Source organism: Bos indicus, chromosome 22 (genome assembly GCF_029378745.1).
Source record: "Bos indicus isolate NIAB-ARS_2022 breed Sahiwal x Tharparkar chromosome 22, NIAB-ARS_B.indTharparkar_mat_pri_1.0, whole genome shotgun sequence".
In the NCBI taxonomy this organism is placed as follows: domain Eukaryota; kingdom Metazoa; phylum Chordata; class Mammalia; order Artiodactyla; family Bovidae; genus Bos; species Bos indicus.
In genome coordinates this window covers 25,956,158-25,979,867 of record NC_091781.1, presented here as the reverse complement: position 1 = coordinate 25,979,867, position 23,710 = coordinate 25,956,158, and the positions used below count along the sequence as shown (strand labels likewise).

General features: G+C 36.1%; 1 protein-coding gene across 8 annotated transcripts in view; it reads left to right on the top strand.

Annotated features, from left to right (window-relative positions):
• The window catches only part of CHL1 (cell adhesion molecule L1 like), a 357,768-nt gene that overhangs the window by 261,142 nt on the left and 72,916 nt on the right, over window positions 1–23,710 (top strand). For all 8 annotated transcript variants that reach the window (XM_070776316.1, XM_070776317.1, XM_019985050.2 and 5 more), the window contains 5 exons: window positions 3,461–3,566; window positions 6,718–6,905; window positions 21,343–21,465; window positions 22,492–22,662; window positions 23,629–23,676. In XM_070776316.1, coding sequence (XP_070632417.1) covers window positions 3,461–3,566; window positions 6,718–6,905; window positions 21,343–21,465; window positions 22,492–22,662; window positions 23,629–23,676 — 636 coding nt within the window. The remainder of the gene's footprint in view (window positions 1–3,460; window positions 3,567–6,717; window positions 6,906–21,342; window positions 21,466–22,491; window positions 22,663–23,628; window positions 23,677–23,710) is intronic.

Genomic DNA, 23,710 nt, shown 5'->3' with positions numbered 1-23,710 from the left:
AATTAGTTATGGCTGAGACTTTACAACCTTTGCAAATTTAACAAAGAATAATGTTCTAATAAACAAGTTGTTCACAAGTTACTAGCTGATATCTTAGGGACCGTTGCTATTGTGCATCACCCCTCATCATTTATAACTGTAATAACATTTAAATAATATGAATTTGCAATATGCTCAAGACCTGCTCTACACAGAAAGAGGTGGTAGTCAGAACCAAGTAAATGTCAATGAAGATATGAATATTTTCCACGTGTTATTAAAGTGTTTATAAATGTCCAGTTGGATAAAGCCTCAACTTGGGCTAATGCCACTAAACTGGTAAAATTCAATTATCAGATTCATTAGGCAAAAGTAAAGAATTTTAGAATTGGAAATGGCTGAGTTGTCACACTAGGCTGGCCATTGGTGTTCAAAATGTGATTCATGGACCACTCAGAGTCACAGACATTTGTTCAAGCAGTCCATTTGATCAAATGTTTCATAATAATACCAAGATGTCACTTTTTACTTTTACACCATGTTGATGTTCCACTATGCACTGATGTTGCCAAAGCAATGGTGCTAAAAAGGCACTTGCCCAGCACAGATCAAGGCGTTGGCACCAAACTTATGGAATTCCCAGGACCATATACTTACACTAAAATAACAACAACAAAACATCTTAAAAAAAAAAAAAAAAGTAAAGTTTTGCTTAAGACTGTCCTCATTGAAACAGTTAAGCATTACTGATTTTATTAAATCTTCATCCTTGAGTACATTCTTCTTAATATTCTGTAGGATGAATTTGGAAATAAATATAAAATAATTCTACTATGTAACGAATATTCTTCTTAATATTCTGTAGGATGAATTTGGAAATACATGTAAAATAATTCTATGTAATAGGATGAATTTGGAAATAAATATAAAATAATTCTGCTATGACAGTCTGTCTTCCTTGATTGTGTCATTATGTGAGTGCCAAGCCAGATATCATTTTTACTGATAGACAAAATTGCATTACTTTGATGGATATTTTCCCCAAAATGAATCATGGGAGCCTGTCACTTCAACAGAAATAACCGATAATATATATTGTCAATGATAAAATATGAGTGTTTAGGCACATATTAGAATTGTGGAAAGCTTGTATCCTCTACTGTGAGACTGACAGCATCTCCACATTTAAGGCATTTCTAAGATCAGCGATATTAACAAATGTGAAATTTTAATATTGTGTAATGACATGTGTCAGTATTTGGAAGATTTATTTAACTCAGGTAACTGATAGTTTTTCCAGATGGATATTAACATGTCACAAAATCATGCGTGATTTAAAAAGCACCCGTGGATAAAACATTTTAATATGACAGAATATGAAAATATATCCATAAGGTTTCTGATTTCATATTGCAAGAAACCTTTAAGAAACTATGCTTGATGAGTTTTGGGGTACTATCCAAAAACAGTGTCCACAAAAATCAGAAAGTGAAAGTTGCTCAGTCATGTCTGACTCTGAGGTACCATGGAATGTAGTCCGTGGAATTCTCCAGGCCAGAATACTGGAGTGGGTAACCTTTCCCTTCTCGATGGGATCTTCCCAACTCAGGGATCGAAGCCCAGTCTCCTGCATTGCAGGCGGATTCTTTACCAGCCGAGCCACAAGGGAAGCCCACAAAAATCAGAAAGAACTATAAAATATTTCAGCCTTTTTTTAGGTACACATCTGTGTAAGGTTGGCTCTTCTTCATTTATTGCAACAAAACATAACATATGGAATACAGAGGTAGATAGGAGAATCCAGCCATTGTCCATTAACATATCAGAGATTTGTAATAATGTAAAACAATGCCACTTTTCTCACTATATTCAGTATTTTTGATAAAATGTTATTTACTTTAACGAGTAATAGGATTGTTTTAAGTGAATAAATATTTAGAAGATTTTTCACTTTTAATTCTAATATGGTAAATATTGTTAAATACAACCTACCTTTACAAAACCACTTGAAGATATAATATTTAAGAATGCAAAGGGATCCAGTGACCAAAAAGTCTGTTTACTTGGCTTGAGTCTCTAATTTTACAAATGAGAAAAGTAGAGTGTGGCTCTGGGCCTGGCTTAGGGTCACAGGGTTTGGGGCCTCTTTGTATCCACTGTGGAATACCACCTGTGTGTGTCACACTTAGAAAATGCTTTCTTAGAGCCTATTTGCCAAAGTCAGATTTCAGCTACTGAACCATTTATACTTTCTTAGGAAGTCAATCCTGTTTTCTTACAGAGCTTGTTATAAATGTGCTAAAATTGTAGTGTCTTCCTTTGAAAGCTATTGAATGTTCCATGACAGATTTTTAATGTATATCATGATTGGTGTCCTGTTTTAAAACTTAATCCAAGTTTGAATCTTCAGCATTAGAACATTTATTTTATGGTCATAATTCTCAAAATGCCATCCCTCTGCTTAAATGGGTGAAATACAAAGCTATCCTCTACTTTTTAAATTTGTCTGGAAGGTATTTAACATGTCAAAAAGAAAAAAAAATTATCAACAAGATAAAGGAATTTCTGAATTTGAGGAATCCTCTTTAAAGAAACTATTATATATTAGCTATTATTTTTATCCTAACAATCATTAGTGTTAAATTCTATAAGGAGGAGAATACCCTCAAGCTCCCAAGGTGGCAAAATATATTAAAAAATTTATAAATGAGAAGTGACAAATAAAAATCAAGCTCAGGGGAAATATAACAAAATCAATAAATGGAAATAAAAATAAAGAGGAGGGGGTTATTTTTTGGTAATGATTAGGAGAATCCCAGGGAGAGGGGAGCCCGGTGGGCTGCCGTCTCTGGGGTCGCACAGTCAGACACGACTGAAGTGACTTAGCAGCAGCAGCAAAATGCTTCATCATTTTAAAAACGCTGTTATTCATTCGTGGCATGACTGTGGGAAACCACTATACTCATAGGTTGTTTGTGGTAAATATCCTTAGACATGTTTACATTTATCCAGGGTCATTACCATTTGTATCCATGCCTAGAAATTTATCACAGGTAACTAATTCAATAAAGGAAAAAATCTATACACTTAAGGAATGAAGAAATAGTCCAATTTCCAAAAATAAAATTATTAGGTATGTTATCAAATATGGTCAGTGACCAAATATTGTCAATTGTCAATGACCAAACCAAGTATAAATGCATAAACACATCAACATAGATGAAATGCCAATATAAACTTGGGTGTTTTAAAATTATAGTGTTACATTACTGTGGGTTTATAAAAATATATGACAACATAAATGGATGCAGTGAAGTATATTCCCTAGAGCTAACTACATTTTGCAAAGAGGAAGTCAGATTTGTTCTCTAGTTGTACTTACTAATACAGAAAGTGTGTTTAAATTATTTTTGTTGTAGCTAGACTAACTTCAACCAGTTTTTGGAGAGCACATTATTTAAATACTTATTTTAATATTTAGTTCAACAGGTTCCAACAATCGTGAAGCAGTCAACAGTGCAAGTTGCCTTTCCTTTTGATGAGTATTTTCAAATTGAATGTGTAGCTAAAGGAAATCCAGAACCAAAGTGAGTATTGTTTTCAAACTAAGTAGTTGTTTAAAAGTATACAATCCTTTACACTAAATTTTACTCTATCTTTATAAGCTTATTGGACTATAAATCTGCACATTATTGAAAGTAAAAATTTCCAAGTGAATGATAGCTATGTCTATAAAAACAAAGCTTGGTTATTCTATGCATGTTCTTTTGCCAGTTAAAATTATTTTTATCATAAATCATCTTATGTTAAATATTTAGCATAGGCTTTGGCATTGTGGAAACATGCACCGATTATTTATGAGTGAACAAGCTAGATAGATAACAGAAAATACTTGATTCTATTTATTGAAAGGTGGCATTTATTAAACCAAAGTTAATATATTTATAAATGTTATTCTATACATATTTATTATTGCATGTCTTAACTGTGACACATATATTCAGTGAATAGGTTGTTACTTGATATTCTTAACTTTGTTATAGAGATGTTAACTCAGATGGCAAAATAAAAATGAAATGGTATATTTTATCTAGTATTTTATTATTAATGAAAAAATTGTTACTATAGGTAATAATAATCTCTGAAAGTTTTTTCTAAGTACATACTAGTTTGGAGAGAAAGAACTGTGTGAGTACTGAAATTAAAGAGGAAAAAGATATGAAGAGAATTCAAGAGTTTAAAGTTCTAAATGATTCTAGAATGAGAAGCAAACCTACAGACTTTCATTGATTTACCTGATCATTTTACATCCACTAAGGATGAAAGAATGGAAATTAATTATTTTAAATTGTGTTGTGAATAACATTTTTATTTCCTGATAATTTGATATTTTAAAAATTATTGGCATTCTTAATTGTCATTTTTCTGTCTTTTACCAAAAATTATTGGCATTCTTAATTGTCACTTTTCTGTCTTTTACCAACTATAATATAATTCATATATGTGAATATGGATAAATTATAATGGAATGAAGGAGAATGTATTAATTACTGCAAATATGGATCAATCAATATTATTATATATAAATATTGGTTAACTTGATTATATCAAGAGATGCACCATACAATCATGGGGGATGATTAATGATGAGTTATATTTATCATGTCAATATCCAGTATCAAGTTTAATTATGAAGTACTAATTCAGAATCATGAATAGAGTATCTGCTATTAGCACTATTTATTCTTCTCAAGTCATATCTAATACAGTTGTGTAAGAATTTTTTAATGACTATAGATACTGAAAGAATATTTAATACTATATTATTATTATCTTTATTAGATAATTGATATTCTATCTGAAAACTCAATAAAATTCAATGGACAAAAAGAAAATTTTATACATATGAAATTGGTTAATTTTTCTTTTTTTAAAGGTGTAATTACATACCTTATTATATAAAATAGAAAATAATTAGAAAACAAAGAAAAAAAATCCCATCGTAATAGTCAAAGGAACAAATCCAGAAATTCCATTTGTTAGTAACAGCAATATCATCACCAAGAGTGATAGCAAAAACTATGTAGCATCAATTATGTAGCATGTATACTGGGTAGGAGGAGTAAAGAAACCTTGAATGAATGAAAAGATACAGCATGGCACAAGTTGGAAATGTTTAATTTTGAATATACACAGTTATCCCAGTTCAAGGTATTAGAATTTTAAAGAAAAGATTCTATATGTTATTTGCACCTAAAACCAAAAAAATATGAAAGATGCAGAGAGAAAAGAAGTAAGAGAAGTTGTCAGGAGACAGGCATGCTCCTAAGAAAATTGTGTCTTATAAGATTTTGCTATTCTTTTTGAACAAGCGTCAGGTTATATAAGACTATGTCATCCTGGAGCATATTCACATTGGTGTGCATTATTAATATATAAAATAAAATCTAATTGGGAAGTCACTATATACCTATTAGATTTTTAAAGATTAAAAAAAAACAGAAAACTTTTTATAACCATGTCCATAGAACGGACACTGTTACATATGGAAGTGGGAATTAAATTGTCTATGTTTTTTCTGGAATATAATTCTTCAGTGCTTATCAAAAGTGATGAAATATTTCTTATGGGTTTATCAATCTCACTTTTAAGGAATTACCATAATAAAATATTTGGGAAATTACCACCCAAAATAAATACGTAGAATTTTTGTAACAATATTGTTCATAAAAGAGAAAAAGTGAAAATGGTTAGGGAAATTAATTAGGAGCCATAAGTCAGAAGATAATGTAGTCATAAAATCTATCTTTAGAGCATTGTAATAATTGGAAAAACTTAAATGGAAAAATTATACATTCATTATGGTCTCAATTATGTTACAAATATGTCTAAAAATATTGATAGACTATATAACCCAATTTGATAATAATTGCTTGTGTGTTTTTGAATTTTGAGTGAGCTCTTCTCAAATACACACACACACAGACACACACACACACACACACGGACATATTATATATTTATATTTTTTAGTCTCCAAATACTGTAATGTCTGAAATATTAGTAAAGATCCTACATTATCTTTTCAACTGGATAAGTTTTAAAATATATCTTTAATTTTAAAAGAACAGAATGAAACTTATCTTTTTTTCCCCTTCCAATTGTCACAGCTTTTTCATGGCTTGTGTCTCAGTCAGTTCTGGCTGCTACAATAAAAATATCACAGACTGAATGGCTTAAACAACAGACACACATTTCTCACAGCTCTGGTGGTGAGAAGACCAAGACCAAGTCACTGACAGATTTAGTATCACCGGCAGCTTTGGTGTCTGGTGATGACCTGCTTGGTGTTCACAGCCAGTCATCTTCTTGTAACCTCACATGGCAGAAGGGAGCAAGAATGGGATCTCTTTTATAAGGACCGCAATCCCATTTGTGAGGACTTCACCCTCATGACATAAACACCTCTCCAAGGCCCTACCCTCAAATACTATTACAATACATTGGGAAATAGACTTCAACATACGAATTTTAGAGAGACATAAACATTAAGTCTATAGCAGTTTATAAGATTTCTCAGATTATTTTAGATACCTTTTTTGTATTGTTATATTCAGTTAAATAGATGTATTATATACTTTTTATTTTAAAATGTCTCGGTTTTCTTATTTCTGTATATTTGTTTGTAAATAAGTTATGATTTTTTTCAGGGTTGCTAACTTTAGTTTTATCTTACAGATTCTTGTGGAATAAGGATGACAAGCCTTTTAATCTCTCTGACCCTCGGATAATTGTATCTAACAATGGGGGGACTTTCAGGATACCAAATGATGGGCACATATCTCACTTTCAAGGAAAATACCGCTGCTTTGCTTCTAATAAGCTGGGGATTGCTATGTCAGAAGAAATCGAGTTTATAGTTCCTAGTAAGTATTGCGGTGCTTCCCAGGTGGCTCAGTGGTAAAGAATCTGCTTGCCAATGCAGGAGACGTGGGTTCAATCCCTGGTTGGGGAAGATCCCCTAGAGAAGGAAATGGCAACCCACTCCAGTATTCTTGCCTGGAGAATTCCATGGAGAGAGGAATCTGTCTGGGCTACAGTCCATGGGGTTGCAAAAGAGTCATACACAGCTTAGCATCTAAACAGCAGCAGCAACAATAAGTATTACAGAGGAGATTTCATTTAATATTTCAGTGAAGTTTAGTAGGAGTTATCGGAGAAGGCAATGGCACCCTGCCGGGGTCCAGCCCCGGTGGATCCAGGGAATTGGAAGCGGGGACGGCGTCGGCGAGGATCAGGAAACAACTGCTTAATTAAACGTTAATTAAGGATATAAAGAGTAATAGAATAAGGATAGCTCAGTGAGGAAATTCAGTGGAGAAAAGAGGCTGAATAATTCAGCCAGAAGGTAAGAGAAAGAACGACATGGGGAGACCAAGTTTCGGTGAACAAGGCCCGCACTTTATTTTCCAAAGTAGTTTTTATACCTTAAGTTATGCATAGAGGATAATGGGGGAAGGGGTAGAGTCATGCAGCAAGCCAGGCTTTCTTCCTGCAAACTTATCATATGCAAAAGTTTAGGTGATTTGCATCATCTTCTGGCCCAGAGGCCTGTTAACATTTTAAGACCCTTTCTTCAGAAAACTTATTTTTCTCTAAAGGTGATAAGCGCCACCCTTCAAAAGCATTAGATAAAGTTGCATTCCTACAGAGCAAAGGTGTAGTGAGCTATAACAAGAAAAAGAATTAACTCAAGGGTCCCAGGTTACAAACATTAAAGCTACTATTTACACCAATTATATTAATCAATACACTGCCAGGGACACAGCAGGTAAGGGATATGGAGACTTAGCAGCAAACATTGGCCCAACAAGTGAAAATCCCTTCACCAATACAATTTCTAATCAATCTTTTAACTGCTCAAAGGAATCTGTATTTAGACAGTTTAGAACATCTCATGCCTCTCACAGTTGGGAGGCTCTGAGCAATCACATGTGGCCGGAAAAACCTATTCAGGCAGGCTAGAGGACTTCCAAAGGAGTTTGTAGGTTGAAACACTGTCACACCCAGGAATTATTAACTGGAGCTGTAAGCTAACTCTTTTTTCAGAGAGAGGTAGTGGGGGACAGCCCCCCGTAAAGTCAGAGGTGTAGGTGAAAGCACAAAGCAGAAAGTAGGCAGACTCTGGTTTTGGGGGTAGATGCTCGAGAATTTCCAGGGAGACTCCTGAGGCTTGATCCCGCCTTTGCGTATGCCAAGCCTCCTTCCTCATGACCTTTGCCACGGGCAGAGCTCGCTCCCCGCAGCACCCCACTCCAGTACTCTTGCCTGGAAAATATATGGACGGAGGAGCCTGGTAGGCTGCAGTCCATGGGGTCGCTAAGAGTCAGACACGACTGAGCGACTTGACTTTCACATTTTACTTTCATGCATTGGGGAAGGAAATGGCAACCCACTCCAGTATTCTTGCCTGGAGAATCTCAGGGGCAGAGGAGACTAATGGGCTGCTGTCTATGGGGTCACACAGAGTCGGACACGACTGAAGTGACTTAGCAGCAGCAGCAGTAGGAGTTATACTAGGCTGCAATGAAATAAGATTATTAATTTAATCATCTTATAATTGCCTTATATTTTATTTATAGGGGAAATTATCTTTCAGGTTTTGATATTTAGAAGTTGATGACCATGAAAGCAACATACTCTCGCTGTGTCACTAATAATACATGTAACATGAGGAAAAATAGTATTTGTTTTGCTTCATCCAGTGAAGTTAAATATATTAGTTAGATTTGGCTAGGTTATGCTGCAGTCACAAGTAATCCCCAAGCCTTTGTGTTAATACAGGGTTGTTCCTTGATGAGGCAGTTTGCTGTAGTTCTGGCAGCTCTTCAGAGCAACTGTTCTCCATGTAGCTTTTCAGAGATGCTAACTGATGGATATACCATCATCCTATCTCTGCACCATGTGAGACTTGGACCATCTGGGTCAGAGTGTGGGGGTATAGAACACTGCTTCCCACAAGAAGTCACACAGGCAGCTTCTACTCACCTTGTTGGGGGCGCAAAACAAACGGCGTAGCCCCACCTAACCTCAGTATGAGTGCTCAGTGATATTAGTATAGGTTAGTGATATCTTCCATAGATCATAACCATGGAAAACTACAAGCTCCCTTACCATTAAAGCTGTTATTTATCAATAATTACCCCCAAGAGTAAGCAACTTCTTTATTACCAGATCTGATTTCTGTAGCATGGGATCTCTGATGACTGACTTTCACATTTGGTCATTTATTTTCCTGAATTTTAAGGTATCCAACACTACTTGATTCTAACCAAAGGCTTTAAAGAAAAAAATTCTTAGATATAAAACTGCCAAGAGGTTCTATTGTGCAATTTCTTCTTGCAGAGTTCTAGACCTTTCAGGATATGGACACCTTATGCTGGGGGATTAGAATGTACACAAACCTGGGGAGAACAAATAATTAAAAACGTGTGTGTTATCCTTAAAGTTGGAACAGGAAACTGGGTTTAAATTTTTTTAAGTTTTCTGTATTGTTCTAGAGGAGAGACTATAACTCAAATTTAAAACCTTAACAAGTATCTGTCTTAAAATATATAGAATAGTTACAGTATACATATAGAACAAAATATGAGTGATTTCCACACTCTGGTATCAAGAAGAAAAAGAAAAAGGCAAGAGAGAAGAGAAAAAAACTTAGAAATAAATCTAAACTTCAGTTCAGTTCAGTCACTCAGTCATGTCGGAATCTTTGCAACCCCGTGAATCGCAGCACGCCAGGCCTCCCTGTCCATCACCAACTTCCGGAGTTCACCCAGACTCACGTCCATCGAGTCAGTGAGGCCATCCAGCCATCTCATCCTCTGTCCCCTTCTCCTCCTGCCCCCAATCCCTCCCAGCATCAGACCATTTTCCAATTGGTCAACTCTTCGCATGAGGTGGCCAAAGTACTGGAGTTTCAGCTTTAGCATCATTCCTTCCAAAGAAATCCCAGGGCTGATCTCCTTCAGAATAGACTGGTTGGATCTCCTTGCAGTCCAAGGGACTCTCAAGAGCCTTCTCCAACACCACAGTTCAAAAGCATCAATTCTTCGGCGCTCAGCTTTCTTCACAGTCCAACTCTCACATCCATACATGACCACTGGAAAAACAATAGCCTTGACTAGACAGACCTTTGTTGGCAAAGTAATGTCTCTGCTTTTCAATGTGCTGTCTAGGTTGGTTATAACGTTCCTTCCACGGAGTAATTTTGCAAATTACTGCAAATTCTGCAGTGATTTTGGAGCCCCAAAAAATAAAGTCTGACACTCTTTCCACTGTTTCCCCATCTATTTCCCATGAAGTGATGGGACCAGATGCCATGATCTTTGTTTTCTGAATGTTGAGCTTTAAGCCAACTTTTTCACTCTCCACTTTCACTTTCATCAAAGGCTTTTTAGTTCCTCTTCACTTTCTGCCATAAGGGTGGTGTCATCTGCATATCTGAGGTTATTGATATTTCTCCCCCCAATCTTTTTTTTTAATTTTATTTTATTTTTAAACTTTACAATATTGTATTGGTTCTGCCATACATCGAAATGAATCCGCCACAGGCATACATCTGTTCCCCATCCTGAACCCTCCTCCCTCCCCATACCATCCCTCTGGGTCGTCCCAGTGCACCAGCCCCAAGCATCCAGTATCGTGCATCGAACCTGGACTGGCGACTCATTTCATATATGATATTGTACATATATCAATGCCATTATCCCAAATCATCCCACCCTCTCCCTCTCCCACCGAGTCCAAAAGACTGTTCTATACATCAGTGTCTCTTTTGCTGTCTCATATACAGGGTTATTGTTACCATCTTTCTAAATTCCATATATATGCGTTAGTATACTGTATTGGTGTTTTTCTTTCTGGCTTACTTCACTCTGTAGAATAGGCTCCAGTTTCATCCACCTCATTAGAACTGATTCAAATGTATTCTTTTTAATGGCTGAGTAATACTCCATTGTGTATATGTACCACAGCTTTCTTATCCATTCATCTGCTGATGGACATCTAGGCTGCTTCCATGTCCTGGCTATTATAAACAGTGCTGCGATGAACATTGGGGTACACGTGTCTCTTTCCCTTCTGGTTTCCTTAGTGTGTATGCCCACAGTGGGATTGCTGGATCATAAGCCAGTTCTATTTCCAGTTTTTTAAGGAATCTCCACAATGTTCTCCATAGTGGCTGTACTAGTTTGCATTCCCACCAACAGTGTAAGAGGGTTCCCTTTTCTCCACATCCTCTCCAGCATTTATTACGTGTAGACTTTTGGATCGCAGCCATTCTGACTGGCGTGAAATGGTACCCCCCAATCTTGATTCCAGCTTGTGCTTCTTCCAGCCCAGCGTTTCTCATGATGTACTTTGCATAGAAGTTAAATAAGCAGGGTAATAATATACAGCCTTGACGTACTCCTTTTCCTATTTGGAACCAGTCTGTTGTTCCATGTCCAGTTCTAACTGTTGCTTCCTGACCTGCATACAGGTTTCTCAAGAGGCAGGTCAGGTGGTCTCCCATCTCTTTCAGAATTTTCCATAGTTTATTGTGATCCACACAGTCAAAGGCTTTGGCATAGTCAATAAAGCAGAAATAGATGTTTTTCTGGAACTCTCTTGCTTTTTCCATGATCTAGCGGATGTTGGCAATTGATCTCTGGTTCCTCTGCCTTTTCTAATCTAAATATATAATTAATTAAAGATGAAAGTAAATAAACTAAGTGCTCCAAAATTTAAAAAGTTATAAGCTATTTACCACATTACACATCTAAATCATGAGAAAATAGAATTGTTGAAACTACAAGGGGGAAAAGATATTCCATCTTTTTAATAAATAGATATCTTGAATAAATACGTTCAAAAGAAAAGTACATATGGCTCTATTATCAATCAAAATAGACTTTATTTTATAAAGGCTCCCTGGAGATTAATGTACCAGGCATATGTAATAGAAAGGTGTATGGAGAATTTAAAGAACCCAATCACAAGCTCTAGCTAATCAGCGTGTATAGAGCATTATACCTGAAACTGCAGAGTGTTTTTCAGTATTTGATGATACATTAGCTATGAAGTGAATATGACCAAAATACAGTTGAGAAATGGGTATTAAAAAAATCCAAAAAGAAAACATTACCAATGAATATAACTGAAGATGATATTAATGTGTTTATAAATAATTTTATAGATCTCTAAGTTGGAGAAAAGACCCTGATGCTGGGAAGGATTGAGGGCAGGAGAAGGGGACGACAGAGGATGACATGGTTGGATAGTGTCACAGACTCGATGGACATGGGCTTGGGTGGACTCCAGGAGTTGGTGATGGACAGGGAGGCTTGGAGTGCTGCAGTTCATGGGGTTGCAAAGAGTCGGACACGACTGAGAGACTGAACCGAAGTTGGAGAAGGAAATGGCAACCCAGTCCAGTATTCTTGCCTGGAGAATCCCATGGACAGAGGAGCCTGGCAGGCTATCATCCATGGGGTCGCAAAGAGTCAGACACAGCTTAGCGACTAAACCACCACCACCAAGTGAAGAGCAAAAAAGGAAGTGGCAAAAGATATAAACTTGCACCTCAGATTGCAATGGGCAATACAAATATAAAAATATGCTTAATTAGTAATCAGAAATAGATCTGTGGTAACCTAAATAATAAAAGCATTTGATTCCTGCAAATTGGGAAATACAACAGAGTCTGAAAGTAGCAGTTTTAGGTGGGACTTTGCAGCCGGCATAACAGGTATCCACTGTGGAGAGTCCAGTTTACTGCTTGGACTGTGGAGGATGTTGGTCACTGCCTACTTAGTTAAAGATACTCTCACCAGTGACCCAGAAATTCCTCCTCTTTGCTCATGTGCACGTGCCCCTTACCTGTGAGCACCAGGAATAGCTGTGGCAGCATTGCTTGTGTTTTAGAAATATACTGACCAAAAGCACAAGTTCATTTGTGATATAATGAAATAATTGTGGCATATTCGTACAAAAATTACTCAGCAGTGAAGACTGATGAACCTTAGAGATGTGTTGAACAATGAAAGCAAATCTCTAAAAGAAACACAAAGTGTGATTTCATTTATGTAAGGTCACTATATGTAAAAATGAATATTGTTTAGGATTATCATTTCATGTGGTAAAATCATAGTGTAGAACAAGAGAATGTTGAAAACAAAATTTAGGATGGTAGTTACCTCTAACGGGATGTGGAATAGGTAGGATCTACACCAGATAGAAAGGTGACAGTGCTTTTATGTTTCTCTTACGATGGGTGGTGGGTAAGGAGTGTTGCATTTCTTTCTTTTTATTCTTTACATTTATTTTATGTGGTCTTTATATATACAAAATTAATTAGTATGTAGCATACTGATTTGTCTTAGACATACTGAATTATTAAGTGTGATGTTAGAGCATAGTAGTGGGCAGAGTAGTGACATCCAGACTTGAAAATTTGCCTCTGGAGTTTGGGTTTAAAATGACGGTAGGGAATGTTCATGAATTCTGGGTCAGAAAACTAATTGAGAATCATAAAATCACATAGATATAACTAACTATACAGCTATAGTTATAGTTCTATATTGCAGATTATATTATTATAAACTATAATATAGTGTATAATATAGATAAATATATAATTAACTGAAATAAGATGAGGAACTAGGAGACAGGGAGAGGAAAGGAAGATATAAAAAAATCATTGTACAAGACAAGGCATTAGGGTGATTCCTAACCTGAATTCTAGTGGTTGCTATGGAGACACAAAGGAACAGGCAGTTGCTAGACCTATAGCAGAGAAATGGCACATTTTAGTATAAGGTTCTGCAATTAAAGGATTTTGAAAAGAAAATGTTTTCTGTCATTATCAAAGCAGACCAAGTGAAAGCATGAACAATGTAAGGGTACCGGAATTGGCTAGTATTGTAATTAAGAGATGAGAGTTGAGTCTGAGCTATGTAGTGGATAATTGCGCCATTTTTTCTGCTGCTGTAGAAAAGAGGAAAGTAAATCAGGTTTCTCATGCATCATTTCCAGCTCCTCCTAAAATTACTTCATCATCTAACACCTTTCTGCAATTATTTATATGTTGAATAGGACCATCAGCCCAATTCTTAGGAGTTTATAATTCAGAGACCATTTAAGGCTTCCTACAAGTTTTATCAATTGATTCTTCTCTTAAGGTGTAGAGAATTGATTCTTCATTTATATTACACTCTGTGATATGAGTTTTAAAGTTTGTAAAACTTTAAAGTTTTAACTCTCATTTCTTAAACTTTTCTTTAGAACAAACTTAAAGGCTAGATTGTAAGTTTCAACATAGGTACAGTAGCTGAAAATCTGGTCATTACCCCTTACAGACAGAAAAATTTATACATTGTGTTTAGTTATCTACTTTTAACAAAATTGCAGTTGACTTTGCCAGGAAAAGAAAGCATAAAAAAAAAGCAAACAACCAAATACAATGTACTCTTTTCAAATATGGAGAAAATCATTCAACTGAATGGATTTTCCAAGATATGGCATGGTAAGTTAGGCCGTGAATTATTCAACAGATCTTCATTAAACTCCCTTCATGTGTCAGACACTTTTCTAGTAATTTGAGATACAGCAGTGAACAAAGGAAAGACTGTAGCCAAGAAACCGAAATCCTGTGGGTGTGGTCAGTGAGTCTGGAGAGAAGGTACGCTATTTTGTTGCCTTCATTATGACAGATATCAGTGAAGTTAGAATGAAGCTGTGAATAATTCCCTTTTGGCTGTTCAGTTTTATTTATCCTTGAGGGCACAGATCAGCCTTCTCCACTTAACATTCTTAGTCTATCTTCAGTTCAGTTCAGTCGCTCAGCCCTGTCCAGCTCTTTGCGACCCCATGAATTGCAGCACGCCAGGCCTGCCTGTCCATCACCAACTCCTGGAGTTCACTCAAACTCATGTCCATCGAGTTGGTGATGCCATCCAGCCATCTCATCCTCTCTCATCCCCTTCTCCTCCTGCCCCCAATCCCTCCCAGTATCAGGGTCTTTTCCAGTGAGTCAACTCTTTGCATGAGATGGCCAAAATATTGGAGTTTCGGCTTCAGCATCAGTCCTTTCAATGAATATTCAGGACAGATTTCCTTTAGGATGGACTGGTTGGATCTCCTTGCAGTCCAAGGGACTCTCAAGAGTCTTCTCCAACACCACAGTTCAAAAGCATCAATTCTTCGGTGCTCAGCTTTCTTCACAGTCCAAATCTCACATCCATACATGACCACTGGAAAAACCATAGCTTTGACTAGACGGGCCTTTGTTGGCAAAGTAATGTCTTTGCTTTTCAATATGCTATCTAGGTTGGTCATAACTTTAGCCTATACTAATTTTTCTTATAGATTCTGTGTATTATTTACACATCATAAATTTTACCAGCTTATGTACACAGTGGTTCCTTTTATCATAAAAATTTTCAGTTCAACTATCATTAGAAGCCAGTATTAGAGCGTTTCCCTCATCCCTGAAAGATTAGGTGCTCTCTGTCCCCATGCCCAGGCCCAGCTGGTCGCCAAGTCTGATGCTTGCCTCTTGAAATGTTTTTTTCTGAATATTTCATGTAAATGAAATCATACAATATGTGATCTTTTCCATCTAGCTTCTTTCCACTTAGCCTGATTTTGTGATTCATTCATGTTATAGGATAAATCAGTAGTTGGTTCATTTTTATTGCTGAATAATATTCATATAATAATGATACAGATATACCACATTTTGTTTGTCCATTCACCAGTTGATGTCCATTTGGATTGTTTCTAACTTTGACTATTATAAAAAGAAAAATTAGTAATAATCAGTAATGTTAGGAACATCCATGTGTAAATTCTGTGGAATTTTAAAAGCATTTTTTTGTTGTTTGGAAGAGACTTTGACTGTCAAATATATTGATCAGGATATTAAAGGTGAGAATGATATCATCCTGTCCTATTCTTTGTTCTCTGTATTGTCTTATAAATGCTGTGTGAATTCTTATTATCAGTGATTGATTTACTGGCTAAAGATTAAAAGAATGAATAAAGGTAAAAATGCAGTATGCATTACTCGTAAAGTAATGCAGGGAATAGCAGGTTTAGGGGTGAAATCATCTGTATATTGTTTCAATAGAAACTACCTAGAATTTCTAGTGTGCTGGGTTTCTACATTTGTATGAATTCCTCAGGTCAGTTTCCTTAAGGCATATCTTGGCTATTTACTGCTCTAATTTGGGAAGGGTAGAATAGCAAAAGTAGGGGTCCGGTGGTATATGCTAGTTTCTTCTACTAATATATGCAAACTAACCTTAGGAGCATCAATTTGTTAAGTAGAGAGTGCAACTTAGAGTTTTAAAGGTTTAATTAAGGCTGAGGATTTTGCTCTCATGCGTCCCAGTATGTGAATGACTAGAATGAAATGGACTGCATTGGTTGTCCTTCCTTAGTGTGAATTCATTACCAGTTCATAGACTGAAAGGCAGTGCTATTTCTCTGTACTTCTAAGTGGGTTAATAGGGTACTCTACAGGAAATGGGAATCAATTAAATCTCTTTGCAGACAGAAACTGGAGTTCAGGGTGATACAGCATGTGAGCTCAGTGGCTTGCATTCATGATAATGATGCCAGACTGTCAGCAATTTGCTGAGCACATTCAAGGGAAAAGGAAAGCACTCAAAAGCTCCCCAGGCCAGTCCTGTAAACAAAGTGAGAAGTCAAAATAGATAAAGCTCTTTGGCATAGGAAGGGGGACAGAATAATTCATTAAACAAACTATAGGTTCTTATAAGATACAGTCTTTCATCCCTCAGGCACCCTCCCTACTTTCTTTGATAACGTTAATTCCAAATAGTTGAATAAAATGTAGAAGTTGTTATGATATAGGCTACATGAAAGATCAGAAACAATAGCAAAGGAAAGCTCTTTGTCCCTTTGCCCATCTCTATACAATGTGACTGGGTTTACCATGTAAAGTGAAAATATTTGAACAAGAGCCAACATACTGAGTGATTTTTAAGTGCCTGACACTATGTTAATTGATTTATATGAAATAGTTTATTTAAACTTTGCCACAAATCAATGAATTAGGTGTCATGTCAAATTCCATTTTATGAATGAAGAAACTGAAACACATTAAGTAATAGGCTCAGGTCACATGGTAAGGGATGAAGCCAGGATTCAGCCCTAAGCAGCTGGCTCCAGAGCACATGTTTATAATCTGATGTTCCACAGTGTTGCCTATGCTTTGATCATTCTGTTAACACATCCTCTGGATGAGCTAAAAAGCATTATCCTTCTTTGTTGAAAATAACCTTGGCAATAGGTTTTCAGACTCAGAGAAAGATAGAGAATATACGGAGAGTTGATTTTATTCTTTGGGTATCAGAGAAAGATACTCCGTAGGTAACAAAGATAATAACTTGGTAATGGTTAAGTCACCAGTACCTTTTCATTGACATGGTTAGTCAGAATTACTTGTATTTCATTAAATTTCTCTGATGACATTTCATTACCAGTTCTTTACTGTTAAGTTGGTTGCCATGTGGGACTGTGCAACATGTCCTTAAGACAAGCCTCTGAGGGAGGCTTTTGAGGAGCCCAGAGAGATGAACTGAAAGGATTCTAAGATGCCAGAGAAAAGTAAAAAGGGGGCACAGAAAGTAAGGATAGTGGTCTGAAGCAAAAGAGCCAGTTAGTTTTAGTGTCCAGGCCAGAGCCGTTTATAGGCTAGTCTGTAGATAAAAAAATTGTTTTTCACAAGTCTGCTATATTTCAAGTACAAGATGTTATTTTTTTTTAGTATATTAGTTGAAAGAGTTAAGATGATGGGTTTCAAAACTAATTGTCAGTACCGCAAGTATCGAGCCCCTAGAGAGTTTGTATTTGCAGGTTTGCTGTGTGTTGATAGCTTCAATAGGAAGACTAGCATGTAGCTAATTTGTCTCTCCAAAAGGCTTTTCATGCCAGGTGGGTTTTTAGGGAATTGGGCCCTTGGAGTTGTTCCTAGAAGTTTGTCTGCTACACTGAATAATGAATGTGGAAGCCGATTGAAAAGTAGTAAAGGGATGGGTGCTATGCTTTGCTTGATTTTCTGATGAGGTAGACTGATAGGGACTAAATGTTTATGGCTTCATCTAGACTTGATATTATGGGATTTCCAAACATTCTTCAAATCCTACTTAGGTAGATGCTAATGTAGAAGTGGATGCTGATCCCTTTGCAAAGACACCATTCCATGGTCAAGTCTAGTCAGAATTAGTTCAGTTCAGTTCAGTTGCTCAGTCGTGTCCAACTCTTTGCAACCCCATGAACCGCAGCACGCCATGCCTCTCTGTCCATCACCAACTCCCAGAGTCCACCCAAACCCATGTTCATAGTCACAATTAAGTGATACACAATTAAGTGACTTTGTTTTTGGTGTTAATAGAGCACTCATTTGAAATGTGTTGGTGAGCTCCAGCAGTGTAGTTGCCTCACACAAAAGAAAAATGACTGTTTACGATTCATGTTTTTAAAGTATTGCATCTATTCAAACTCAACAATGCTAATGTTTATCATCAGAGAAATACAATTAGCAAAATTCATTGGGAGTCATTTTTAAATAGAGTCATTTTTAAAATGAATTGAGGTAGACGTCATGCTTGCAGTTGTTATAATAATTAAATTTCACATTTATCTGTAAATGTTATAATATTCAATTTTTTGCTTTGCATCAAATTTACTATATAGTTTGAAAGTCAAAGAGTAAGATCTAAAAAAAAATGACAAATTTTTATCCTTTACAGTGTTTACTCTTGGGCCGTAAATTATTAAATATATAAATATTCTTCCCAGTTTCCAGGTATTAATTTCATCTTTGGTTAAAGCTGTTCCAGATTTATGGTATGTGATAAAGGCTTTGGTAGACTTCTAAATCTTATTTTATCTTTTTTATTATGAATGCCTTGGAAGCCAGTTGAGTAACATAGTTATACTTTTGTAATTAGAATTTTATAATCTAGATTTAATTAATACAAGGATGATAGTTCTTCACTGGTGATACTATCTGTTTGAATTATTAAGTTTTTTCTAAAGAGGCAGCTCTCCAATTAGGGCTTTATACAACTTAATTAGCGACTTTACAATAGATACCACCCAGGGCACTGTGTATTCATACTTGGCACTGTAAAGTTTGCTAGTTGCAAAACAGGATTACATGCGTCTTTCATTTCCTAATCTGTTTCTCTTTGTCTTTTGCTTCTATTATCTGAGTATAAACAGATAAATAGATTCAATAACTACCAAACAACACTGCTAACTTCAATAACAATAAATACTGAGCTTTAGTTAGAGCGAGTTTTGCTAAACAAGTGATTTGAATTTGAAGCTTAGGGTACATACTAGTTCTGTAAATTACTGCACTTTACTTGCATAAAGTATATTTCTGCAAAATGACTTGTATAACATTTGCTGTCAAATGTTTGGTAAAGCTAAGGCTTTACCAAATAGGTGGTATTGATAATTTATCAACAAGGTACATGTAGGGGATATACTCAGATGTTTTTCTATCTTTTGTTGGAAGTTTCATTCTGCTGCTTTTGCTGCTGCTAAGTTGCTTCAGTTGTGTCCGACTCTGTGCGACCCCTTAGACGGCAGCCCACCAGGCTCCCCGGTCCTTGGGATTCTCCAGGCAAGAACACTGGAGTGGGTTGCCATTTCCTTCTCCAATGCATGAAAGTGAAAAGTGAAAGGGAAGTCACTCAGTCGTGTCCAGCTCACCAGGCTCCTCCATCCATGGGATTCTCCAGTTTCATTCTACCTAGAGCAAAAGCACGATTCCGAGATAGCTCAGTTCAGTCACTCAGTCATGTCCCACTCTTTGCAACACCATGGTCTGCAGCACGCCAGGCTTCCCTGTCCAACACTAACTCTGGGAGCTTGCTCAAACTCATGTCTATCGAGCCTTAGCTTTGACTGACAGCAAATGTTATACAAGTCATTTTGCAGAAAATATACTAAATTCATGTCCAAGATGGTTCCCGTCTCAAATTTTATTTCCAGACTTGCCAGGAGAAATCTTAGAATGAGTAGACCACGAGGGAATCCACTGTGGACTGTCACACACCAGCGCCTGTCTTTTGAACTGGCAAAGGCAGTGTAATAAAGACACTGCCTCCTGCGATGTTAAGCCGTGAAAGGTCCTTGAATTTAGACAAAAAGCAATTCACTGTAGCTGGTGCATCGATAAGAAATGTCAGCAAGTTCCCTCAATCACTGGGGCGTTAGAGTAGGAGGTGGGGGTGAGGAGCAAGGGAATGGCACAAAGTTTCTCAAGAGGAAAATTGATGGTAAATGAATATATTTTTAGACTCTCAGGAATAATAATAATCTTTTGTGAGCCATATTTTAAGAATGAAATATAGAGATGGAAAACTGCTAATAAATTCTATCAGGTCAGGAAGGCTATAAATACCTCATATAAGACTTTTCTCATTTATCAAACCCTAAGTAATTCTATAGCGCAGATGTACAAATAATGTTGAAGTGGAATATATTTTGAATATTCTTAAAACTATTTTATAAATAACTTCATAAAATATCAAACTTTGGTATTGTATTTCAAATTCTGCACTGTTGTGGCTTACATTCCCAGTAATTGAATTGACCTTTTTTAGGACATTGATTCCAGCATGGGAAAGAAATAGTATTTTGAAATACTGCAAAGTCTCCTGTCCTACATCCATTTCATTTCACTTAAAATTTTATTTACTGGGAGTGATTCCAATGTGGATGGCTCTCTTTGCAACTTCTAGTGGTCATGTTTGGCTTTTCATTGTATTCATACCATTTTTTCCCCATGTGGGCTTTGAATTGTGTATTTTGCTTGATTATGATCTGAATGGAATATTTGCCAGTTACATTCAAGGGCTTCAGAATAAAGCAAAAGACAGAAAATAAGTATCTGCCTAGAAATAAAGCACAATGTTTGGAAAAAATGATACCAAATCTATGAAAACTTAAAACGAGCAACTCCTATGACTCAGAGCTTATACCTCTTCACTGAGAAATATGCACAAGCATATTGTTGCCTTATTGATGTCAAAGCAAAATTATTTGTTATCTATAGTTACAGAATGCAGAAATATTTTTAAAGTTGTATAATGATGCAGCACAGATTGTTAACAGTATTTTCCTCTGCAGGTCATAGACAAGAAGATTTAGGGTGTTGAATTTACTAAAAATGTTCCAATTTCTACAAGAAGAATGCTTTAAGATAATACTTGTAACATTAAGCATTACTTGTAATATTAAAATTTTTAAATGGTGTCTTTAAATGATTTTTTATATCAGATGCTCCAAAATTTCCCAAAGAAAAAATCGACCCTCTTGAAGTGGAGGAAGGTGATCCAATTGTCCTTCCATGCAACCCTCCCAAAGGCCTGCCACCTTTACACATTTATTGGATGAATATTGGTAAGTAATGTTCTTTTCTATCAATAAGGGGACATTTTAATTTCACTCATTGTGTCAAATGACATACGGAAATGAAGGATACAAAATCAATATGAACTTATGATGTGAAATCAAGTATAGTTTAAAAACTATTTCCATCTATAGTCTGCTCTGAGTTCTGAATATACATGAAAGCACTAGAAAGCCACTGAATATGTCTTGATTTTGTCATATCTGGAAAGAGTAGAGTCTGTTAATACGATACAGTATGTCAAGTTGAGAATGGCTTGTATCTGTGTTGCTGGCTTTATATTTCTCTTTTAATATGTTGCACTTACTTAATACAGTGATGCACAAATTATTAGTAGTATTAGAAATTAGTATGAACTTCTGTGTTTAATTTTCCAAAAGCTATCATCGGCTCTTGCACTGGGATTCTAGCTTCTTGTAAACCCTACTTCTGGCATGTGCCTTAGCAGGTCTATCTAAATCTTTTCTCATTGTGACCCATAGAGAAAAGTAATAATCGTACAGGATTTGGAAGAAAGCAAAAGAAGCTACTCTTGGTTGTAGCCAGAGTTCCAGATTGCATCCATCCTAGAACCTAACTAGGCTGCATCATGGCAGAGGGATTAATATCTCAAACACAATTTTGTGAAAATCTGTTTTTAACAAATATGATCCTAATATAATAAAAGTAATAATTAGGCCATTATCTGTTTGGACTAGTTTTCAAATAAGTCAGTGCAGACCCATAGAACAGAAGTAGAATCCTAAATGGTCAGGAGAGGTCGAATGCCCAGACTAGTTGTCCATCAGTGTACTTCAGTTAATGGTGATAAGCGCTCTCTCAATGATTTTCTTGTTGTTTTTTTGTGTTTTACTTCTTACTCACTAATAACTTCTATAATAAGACCAGACTTGGGAGGAATAGGAAGAGCCTACATGAAAAATAAAATAATATGAAAGGAAGGATAATGAAAAAAAGGCGACAAGACATAATAAAGGACAGTTGCCCCTTTTAATGAAACGATATTTCTCTTCCAGAATTAGAACACATTGAGCAAGATGAGAGAGTATACATGAGCCAAAAGGGAGATCTGTACTTCGCAAATGTGGAGGAAAAGGACAGTCGGAACGATTACTGTTGCTTTGCTGCATTCCCGAGATTGAGGACTATTGTGCAGAAAATGCCTATGAAGCTAACAGTTAACAGTTGTAAGTTGAAATAATTTATTGTGCCAGCATGAATGTGGAAGACAAATGTGTCTGTAATTTTATTCTGGTTGAAGCCAGTTAAAGCTGGGTTGATATTTTCCAGCATTGTTTAGTTTAACTCTAGAGACTCCTTCCAGATGAAAGAGACATCTGCAGCTGCACATCAACAGTAGCTCTGTCTCCTGCAGCCAGAAAATCAAATCTCAATTCACAGGACAAGTGTATTTCACTTGATGACTAGAGAGTCGAGTCATTTTCCTTGTATGAAATACAGAACAAAATTCCGGGGTTTTCTCAGCAAGTCTCAGGCTCAGAATCTCTGTGATTTCAGATAAACTGGCAAGGCTGAAAATGTAGGAGAAAAGAACAGAGTCAAAAATAACAAGAAGTAATATTATCATTTTTATCACATCAAACTTTTCTGTATTTCCCAAATTGGCAAAGTTATTTGAATTGCTTCTCTTTTCCTACTTGATTCTGCAGATGGCATTCTGGGTTCTTAAATTTGAAAACTGTCATTATTAGTCAAAGAAATAACCAAGATTCAAAGGGCAGAGATAATCTCCAGAAATTCATTGACTGAATAACTGGCTCTGGTAGAGTCAAAAGTTGGCATGACCATTCCATTGTCTAACGTGGTTCATAATTTTTTCATAACTTGGTTCATCAATTTGTTGTGTGTTGATTCTCTGTGCCAGGGCTTCACTATAGCATCCTTCAGCAACCTCAGTTCTCTTTAATGGAGCTCTAATTTGTGTGCTTTCCACTCGGATTTCATCTATGGTAGCTCAAGATTAAGCTCTTTATAAATATTTTTTTAACTATGTTCCCAAAGGCACTGTTCTAGTGAAGTATGCTTATACCTCATTTTGTAATTTTTGTAGGAGAAAACTATGGCTTTTCATTGTTTTGATGTCAGCATCTACCATTATGTTTGTGAGTTTTTTCTTCCATTTTTTATTTCAGTAAAGCATGTTAATGACTCGAGTTCATCCACAGAAATTATTTCCAAGGGTAAGTTGATGACATGTAGAATGTTGACATTTAT